This window comes from Typha angustifolia, chromosome 9 (genome assembly GCF_048772165.1).
Source record: "Typha angustifolia cultivar Huaian chromosome 9, ASM4877216v1, whole genome shotgun sequence".
Classification (NCBI taxonomy): Eukaryota; Viridiplantae; Streptophyta; class Magnoliopsida; order Poales; family Typhaceae; genus Typha; species Typha angustifolia.
This window is the reverse complement of record NC_133247.1, coordinates 8,951,457-8,960,826: the sequence shown is the minus strand read 5'-3', so window position 1 is coordinate 8,960,826 and position 9,370 is coordinate 8,951,457. Positions and strand designations below refer to the sequence as shown.

General features: G+C 37.3%; 1 protein-coding gene across 1 annotated transcript; it reads right to left on the bottom strand.

Annotated features, from left to right (window-relative positions):
• Window positions 1–4,730: 4,730 nt before the first annotated feature.
• On the bottom strand, window positions 4,731–9,106 carry LOC140767604 (uncharacterized). Its single transcript, XM_073107589.1, has 3 exons — window positions 7,956–9,106; window positions 5,296–5,599; window positions 4,731–5,187 (listed from the first exon to the last, which is right to left on the bottom strand). Exons 1-3 carry the CDS (start codon window positions 8,793–8,795, stop codon window positions 5,051–5,053), a joined length of 1,281 nt encoding a protein of 426 aa, XP_072963690.1. The 5' UTR covers window positions 8,796–9,106; the 3' UTR covers window positions 4,731–5,050.
• Window positions 9,107–9,370: the final 264 nt, after the last annotated feature.

The window sequence follows — 9,370 nt, the reverse complement described above, 5'->3', positions numbered from 1 at the left end:
TCAATTTCTATTTATGTTTTAGGAAAATAAAATAGTTTCTAACAAGTGCATTCGAACTCAAATGAATGGCGTTCGAACGCCTGATTTGCGTTCGCACATATAGAGAACGCATTTTGGTCGTTTGAACCAGATTGCGGTGTGTTCAAATGCACAACGAAAAAGTTGAATTGTAATAGAATTTGTTTGGATTTTTGGATGTTTGGCTAGCTCCAAATATGTAGAAAAGCAACCTCTTTGGATTATTAATCATTGAAATTGGTTCTCATTTAGGCTTGAGCCATCTTCTCCCTTCTCCTTCCTCCCTCTTAGTATCCAACCCAAGTTCTCGTCTACGGTCGAGGTTAATCCTCCATTGCATCTCTCTTCTCCCTCTAGCGACCAGCCATACTCGAAAGCTCCATTCTCCCACCTCATCTAGTTTCAATTGCTAATCCATTCACCAAACTATAATCATCTCCCATAATACTAATCACATATTTCACGCCCATCCTGCTACTTCCTGACTTTTGGTCATTGTTTTATACGTAACTTTTAATCTACTCATCAATCGATGAGATTTTGGTAGCATTGGATTCCTAACTTCTAGTGGAACAACATATCTGAATCTTAGATCATTCTAACAGTTGGATCGAGCCCAATTACCTTGTAAGTTTTATGCTAAATTTTATCCAAATTATCAAATAAGATAGAAAACCATCTTCACTAATAACAATTTTGCTGATAGAGTTGAGAATATAAGGGCAGAAATTGAGTATAAAGGGTGGGTTGGTAGTCTTACACATGTTTTCGAAGTGTTGGACGAAAGCTGCTCGGAATTTGCTCGAAACCTGAGTCCAATTCTCTTCCCCTACATGGATGCAGCTAATGTGCTTATGCCGCTTCCTGGTGGTTGTGTCAAACAACTTATTGTTTTTGTCTCCCCATAAGAGCCAACCAACCTTTGCCCTTTGATTTCCAGTAGAGCTCATCCTTGAGCATGAGATCATCATGAGTGCTTCGGAGGATTTTCCCCTTTGTGTTGTTGGCTTCAGTTGGCCTAGGATGGCTTGGATGTTTGCTATTTGTTCTTCCACATGAATCTGAGGGTGGAGGCTACTTGTGTTTTTCTTTATCCGTTTTTTGATGTGGTTGGCAAGGAGGTGAAGCTTGGTTGAGAAAGCTTGAGTAGGTATACAAATATTTCTCCAAATGTTGCTGCAAAAGCCTAAGGAGAATCTTCTGTTGGCCACCAATTTTTAGTTTTAAACTAGCTCTTGCCAAAACCATTTCGGGGTTGGGTATCTAGCAGCAAAGGGTTGTGGTCACTTGAGATGGCCAGTAGGTGGAGGAAATGAGTATGAGGGAGGTTGTTGCACCAAGTAGAGATTGCTAGTCCTCGGTGGAGGCGTTCTTTGATGAGTACGCATGCACCTCTTCTGTTGGACTAGGTTTATTGGCTAGCCCAGCAAAGCTAAGGTCATGGAGCCCAGTTCTGTTTATCCAATTGGAGAAGGCCTCCATTCTTCTGAGGTTTGGCTAATTTCCTCCATCCTTCTCATCCAGGCAGGCAATTTGATTAAAATCTCCTATGACACAGCAAGGATAGTTAGGGTTGGACACAAAGGTGCTAATTTGGTCTCATAGAGTGGTAGTGGTATGGGTCATCGTAGACACCTCAGAGAAACCAACTTTAGAGGGTGGCTCGACATTCCACTATGGCTTTGATGAAGTTTGAGGAGGATTCAATAACTTCCAGCGTGAGGCTGTCATCCCAGAGGAGCCATAGTCCATCCGAAAAATTAAACAGAGGAGATGATGAAGCTATTGCGGATGGAGAGGTTGGAAATAGTAGCTCGACCCTTATTCTTGCCACACTTTTGTTTCTTGATGTAAAGTGAGGTAAGCATCCATGTTGTGGAGGATTTTTTTTAGATTTTTGGTTGTCGAGGTGCCTCCACACCCTCGACAATTTCAGGATATCATCTTCGTGTTTGGCTTTGCAGCACCTTTGACATTGCCACCTTGGCCATTTCCTTCAGTGAGCCTTCATCATTTTTGTTGAGCTTGAAGGGGGATATCGCTGGTCTTGGATTTATCAGCTCTTCTCCCTTTCTTTTCCTGGTGAGGAGAGCTTTACCGGAGTGGTAGACGAGCAGGGTGCTTTGGGCTCTAATGCGTCGGTGGCTCCGTGAGGAGTGGAGTTGCTGCTAGGTTGGAAGCTAATTTTGAGGTTTTTGGAGATAGATGCCCGCAAATCCCCAATAGGGTGGACGGAACAGAGGGTAGAACTGTAGTTGAGCTAGTAGAGGACAGGTGTGAAGATCCGACTTGGGTACAAAGGATAGGGAAGGGAAAAAGAGGATGGATCCTCAAGAAACCCTTGCAAAGCTAGGAGGAAAAATCAATTGGTCCAAGTTGGATGCAATATTTTATATGATAGGCAGTAAGATATATATATAAGATAACAATGAACTCTTGGATAAGCTTGCACAATAGATAGCATTTGAAAACTTGAGATGGATTTGGATGAACGACAACTGTCTTTCTTTAGCTGATTAATTAATGTTGTGGCGTATGCAATGAATAAAAGGTTAAAACTGAACTCTGAGATGTGAAATTGGTAATCTCCCTTGAACAATAATGTAAGAAATTTTGGTGTGATTATCTTTGCCATTAGATCTTTGTTCTCTCATATGTAATTAATTATTTAAAACACAGATTGTCATTCCCTAACATTAGACTCTAACCAGGTTTGTATTTTGAGAAGCCATGACTCTTTCTTCTCTCTTTTCTTCTTCTCTCTTTCTAAATCAAATTATATATATTATTTATTTGAGAGACCGAGAGTATAGACTGTCTCAATAAAATTATAGAGCACTATCTAAGAGAATAAAAAAAGTCGCAACCTATTAATGGATCGAATCAGTTACGAGACAAATTTACATTATTAATTGTTATACTTGTTTTTCATGGATTGGTCGCAGGAAAACCAGTTAAAGGATTGCGTCTTTCCTCCTCTTCTTTGTTCTGGTGCTATTTCTTCTTCTAAATCTGAATTATTTCTTCTTTTTTTCATATACAAATATCTCTAATTATTCTTTATTAATAAAGGAAGAGGCTAATAAAACATAGTGGTAAGATAATTATAATTAATTAAATAACCGAAAACTATATAATCAATCTTTCAAAAGGAGAAAATTGCATATTCAAATTGTTTGGTTTCTTCTAAAAAGAATTTAATATATGTTGTAAATAATTAGAGTATATAGTTATAGATATTATAAATTAGCACGATATTAGTATCATCTATAAAAGTTTGAATACGGTGGTTTGGTTTCTTCCCCACATTCTTCTTATTTTTATGATTATAATTTATATTTATAAAATTCATAATCAACTAATAAAAAAAAATTACTCATTCTTCTTTTACTTATTATTCTATATCTCACTCCTTCACTATTTTATTTTCTTTGTTTGAGAGCCTGGTATAAAATTATTTTAGTGAAAAAAGAAAAAAAAGACAAAGAATATTAGTAAATATAACTGTGAAATTTAAAATATAATTGTAATATAACTATGAAATTCTTAATTTTTTTATGTATATGATATGAAATCATGTAATAAAATAAATATTTGTCCCTTTCTTTTAGCTACTCATAGCGTCAATATTCTCTTTTTTTGAATGATTGATTATAGCATTTGATTATTTTAGCTCTTTCAATTTCCTTTAGCTCCTCGTAAAACCAACCTTTCTTATATATTATTTTTTAATTGAAGAGCTAAAAAATTATTCTTACTTATATTTCCCACTAAAAAAATTATATAAAATAAAAATAAAGTGGTGAATGAGATATAGAATAATAAGTAAAGAAAAGAATAGAGTTAACTACGAATTTTATAAATAAACTATAAACTATAATTATAAAAAGAAGGTGGATACGGAGAACTAAGTGAGAGAGTATATATTTAAACTTTTAGAGATATTTTATAATTACTAATATCTTTCTAATTTACATAAGCAAATTTATTTATTTAACACAATATTTTAATTATACAAGAGATTTCTTTTCAATTGAAAAAACTAAAATAATCAAATTCTATAATCAATCTTTCAAAAAAAAAAGAAGAATTTAAAATAAAATGTATTTCTTGTGCAAATCACTCAAACAATTAAAATATCATCATTGTCACTAATTCTCTAACATACTATAATTCCTTTTGACTCTTTTGGAATTGTCATTATGATTAGTTCTTAGTAGAGTATTTAAGAAATATTCATAACAAACGGTTATTAAAGTCAGCAAATATATATAAATAACTAGAATACTCTTCTATCTTGAAGTCTAGACAATAAAATATTTATCAAAAAAAAAGCTATTCTTTTCTTGGACTATGATATCAAGTAACATTAGTTTTTATAAAATAGCTCAATAATTTCGGTGATAGCTATAATATTTTTGAAGAATGCAGCAGCAATTATAATATTTTTTTAAAATACTCAATGACAATTATGTGAAAAGAGAAAATCCCTTTTATCAACCCAGGACCCTTTAGATATGTTCTCTTTTTTGTACACAAAATATGTTCAATTAGATTACTATAACAGGAACACAAGTATTTCTAGATGATTAAGAGATATTAGCCATCCCTAATGGAAATTCCTGGCTCCTCCCTGTTTCTGAACATTCTAGCATGTAGAGCTCGCTACCACGACTTCACATGAATTACTGCATACAAAGATACGAAGAAAATCACCATTTTGAAAAAATTTATATATGCAAACTTTGATACACAAACAATTGGTCATTTGTGGAACATCAAGCTGAAGCCACAAAATCAAAGAGAATAAAATAGATACAAAGATCAGATGCAAGACTTATCTACACTAAAAGGGATGAATAAACCTCTCAACAAACATATCAAAGAAATAACCCTATACATGACACTCTAAACACCACACCACGGCTTCTATAGCTCACAAATGAATCACACATTTTATATTTGCACAAGGAGGACAAGAATCTACACTCAGAAAATGAATGGAATAAGAGCAAAAATGGAGATCTTGGATCTAAGAGAACCCAATTGTTTTTCCTAATAGCCATAAGAGCAATGTCCATCCAAGCATAAAGATGGTCTGGAGCCATGCTCTGTCCAATGTGAACCCGAAAACAGTGATTCCTGCTCTGTTGTTCTCCAAGTAAGTCACTGTAAAAGAAACAAAGTGAAATTGTTAGTAATCCCTTCAATCAAATTACCATCTTAAACAACAAACCGCACTCATTTGTTAGGGCTAGAGAAGATTTGATGCTTAACCTAGTGCTTGTCTCTTTTGAAAGGAAACCGTATGGGCATGTGGATGCATGATCTTTGTGTTCTCAAGCACATCCTCATCACCAGTGTCTTCAGTGGATCCATCGTCACTATCACTCACTAGATACAGAGAGTTGTGGTTGGAAGTAACCTCAGAGATTGCCTCGGAGTTGGCTTCAAAGGATTCAATGGTAGCACATGCATGCCACTTTGCAGCATGGCTAGTGAGTGACTGGGCCTGGTGTGTGATCTTTGCAGCACTACGTAAGCATATTAGCAGTCCGGTCACGAGAACGATTGAACATAGCTGCCAATTGAAATATAAGCGAAGTGAGTCCTCTTATAAAGAAGAAAATATACAGTAAACTGGACATTTTTTATCAAGAAAGCAAGCAATGTCTCAATGAGTATTCTGAATAGTCCTAGATTTCAGTGTATAAAGAATATTAAATATGCCCAATGATATATCAAAACTACAGCCAGAAGAAAATTGTAACACAGCCAAGGTAATATGAAAATACAAACTTTGCATGTATAGAAATAGGAAAATGGGATTGAGATATCAAACTCTACATATTCTAAGGTTTCCTTACATATAGAGAACATACTATATTCATTCCCTAAATTCTCTAAAATACCATATTCAACTTAGTCAGAACTTATGAAAAATGCCACTAAAATGGCATGAAAATTTACCGGTACATTCTTCAATATACCATATATTTGTATACACCTAGTGGGTATATTAAAAGATGCCGGTAAAAAGAACAAACTATCACATTTACCACTGCATAGTATCAGGGGCTTGTCTTGTGTTCGGATGATCAAAGGCACTTTTAGTGGTACTTCTTGAGATCACTAAGAATTAACGAGGAATGTGATGGTCTGAAAAATATAGGGATAAACATGATTATTTTTCTTTTTGTTTAGTATTCTTGATTCTTGCTAGGCAAGCAAGAGTATCGAGGAGAACTATGATATTTGAAAGCATATCCTTTTAGCAATAAGTCCCCCTATTAGATATGTACCAGAGTATTTTTGGTGGTGGTTTTCTTGTTTTACCATCTGAAAAGATAAATCCACTTGAATAGCCTCATGAGTAGGCATCTTCAAGTAAATAATTTTCAAATTCTTCTACATTGAAAATTATACCTTAACTGGTTCCACTTGACACAATAGAAAACAGACATTATGGCCAAATCAAATGAAGAATATACTAACTACCCATGTGAGGTGTCAGGGAGGTTCCTCATGACAGCATTTTAGATCAAAGATTTTACCTAAAATGAACTGCTGTCATCTGCTATTCCTATCCATGAACTCAGATACGACATGATTGGCAGAGAAGATATTAAGTGATTCCCTTTCATCCATATCTAAGATCATGCTGGCGTGATTTACTTAAGCCTTTCAAGAACCTATATAGTTATCTTGTCAATGAATTATCACTAAACAAACACCATATGGCTGCTAGAGGACCAAAGATGACAACTCTAAGATGTAAGAAGTTCACAATATATACTAAAAGTGGTACAAAGTTTAGCCTAAATGGAATTATTCCAGTGGAAACTTTCTAACAATGAAAGACCCAAATTCATTGTTCATGGTCAAAACCATCAAGATTGTCAGTTTGACTTTGGTTTCAGACCGGCATCAACTGGAACTTAACCATTTCTATCTTTCATTTTCTCCGTGAATCAAAATTGAAACCAAACAAAATTGCCAACCACAAGAACATCTGCACATATATGTTTCTTGAAAAGCTAGGAAAAAAATAAACAAAGGAAAGAAGATAACATAGATATTGGAAGTATTATAAGCTCACTGCATTTTATACCGGACAGAGTGATCTTCCTAACTATAAAGGACAACAAGTGCAATTAGGAATTGTGTGCTGCATGAGTCAGTCAGCAAGAGGCAGCACATATCATCCATTATGATTAATTAGAATTTGAAGAACATGTACTTACCCTTTAATTTATATCAAAAACAAAATTTCCATTTTCTTCAATTGATCTTGAATGAATTTCCCAGTTTTTGACACAATCCCGCTCCTATTGAAAATATTTGGAACTGTGAGCCCAAAAGGGGGGAAATACGGTACAAACTAGAGACTAATTGGAGGGATAATCATGTAATCTATCTATTAATAGTTCCTTGCAATTCCTAGGTGAATTTTCTGAACTTTGATTCAAACTTCCATTCAATTGGAAAAAAAAAACATTTGCTGAAAAATATTATGACAGCAGTTTACTCTGATATTGAATAGATAAACATTAGTTAAATCAATATGCAGTTTAAAATCTTACCTATGTTATGCAACACCTTATATAGAACTGTTTCGACGTTTCAAAATTAGGGTTCAAGACAGTAATATGCGATCAACAAGGTTGTCAAACATAGCTTCCAGATTTGCTATTAGCATAGACTAGTGATATAAGCATCTCACTTTTTGGACTAAATAGAATTCTCAAATATAGAAGCATAAGCATCTTTTAAGAAGATAATCATGCCACCAATGGTTAGAACAGCAAATGTGGAGAATCCTAGAACTATGCATCGCCAATCGTTAAATATTTATGGCAATTGGCAAATGAATTGAAGAGAAGTAATTCAAATACATTAAGGACATGTAAGAAAGCGGGGCAGAAGAGAGGACTCACTCCAAGCTCTCCGGTATTGAACAAATCATCCTCGGAATCCTTCCTGGTGGTGAGCAGCACCGAAGCGAACTCGCTGGCCGTGACGAGCAGCAGACAGGCGACAATGAAGCCGCGAAATCGATGGCTGATGACCTTGAGCTGCCTCCGGATATCAAGATGCGCCCGCAGCACCGCCTCCACCTCGGCCTCCCCCTGGAAAACCGCCGCGAAATCCTGCAACCTAAGGTTCTGCAGATAGCATATCAACCTGAACAGCACGCAGGTTAACAAGAATATCGCCGCGCGGTAGATCCACGACGCGAGCTCCATCAAGCACGCGACCACGTCGCTCACCACCGGGTTCCCCAAGAAGGGGATTCGCCCGACCCCGGCGCAGTACCACCAGACCTTGTAGGCCAACTCGGCGGCGAAGCAGGGCATGACGAACAAGGAGAGGAGGCGGAAGGAGCGGTTGAGCTCCGCGGTGTAGCCGCATCGGACGCGCTCGGACTCGTGGCGGAGCTTGTCGAGGAAGAGGAAGCGTCGGAGGCCGTAGCGACGGACGACGGAGAAGAGGAAGAGGAAGGAGGCGGCGGCCGCGGCGGAGAGGGCGACCTGGACGACGGAATCGTAGGGGCGGCGGTGGGGGTTGTACGAGAGGACGAAGTGGGAAATCGCCGGGACGGCGAGGGCCAAAGTGAAAAAGAGCAGCCACGAGATCAGCGCGTGCCAGCCGTTGGACTGGTCCATGCACATACACCGGAGGCACGACCGGAACCACTGCAGCTCGTCGTCCGGCCGCGACGGGCATCGCGCGTATGTCGACTTCGTCGGAAGCAACGCTTCGTTCCCTCTCCCCATCCAAATATTTCCGACCTCTACCTCTTATTCTTGAATTGTTGCAGAAGTTCACTTCTTGGAGTGGTAAATTATATACACCGGGGGCCTGGCCAGGAACGCTGACTGCGGCAAAGAATAAAGGAATAGCGCGATGGAGAGAGAGAGAGTTTAATTAATAATATCAAGAGAGAGGTGGAAGCATTTGGTTTGGCTGCTAATTCCCTGTGAAGCCACAATTGACCTGCTGCGGTTTGTTGCTTGTAGAGCAATTGAATTAAAGGAGAAGGAAGAGACAAGGGTAGAGTGGTCGATCGGAAGGGAATAATGGTCCAAAAGAGATAAAAAAAAAGACGGGGCTGCGGTGGAACGGGGCCTTGCTCGTTTGAGTTTTGCTATTTTTATTTGTATATAGTTGTGACCCGTCTGCTTTGTTCTATTTACCGAGATGTTAATTCTATCTTTTTTTGGCTACCTGTTATTTTTCTGATGACTAGTGCTACGATTCTTTTATTTTGTTACATTACAACGTAACATATATAATTATTAGGCAGAATTAAAATTATAACATTTATAATATATATAACTAGGCGATAGTT

Coding starts and splice junctions, on each gene's coding strand:
- LOC140767604 (XM_073107589.1), bottom strand. CDS start 8,795: ATGGGGAGAGGGAACGAAGCGTTGCTTCCGACGAAGTCGACATACGCG. Junction 5,600..7,955: donor TCAATACCGGAGAGCTTGGA/GTGAGTCCTCTC, acceptor TTCAATTGGCAG/CTATGTTCAATCGTTCTCGT. Junction 5,188..5,295: donor TCAAAAGAGACAAGCACTAG/GTTAAGCATCAA, acceptor TTTCTTTTACAG/TGACTTACTTGGAGAACAAC.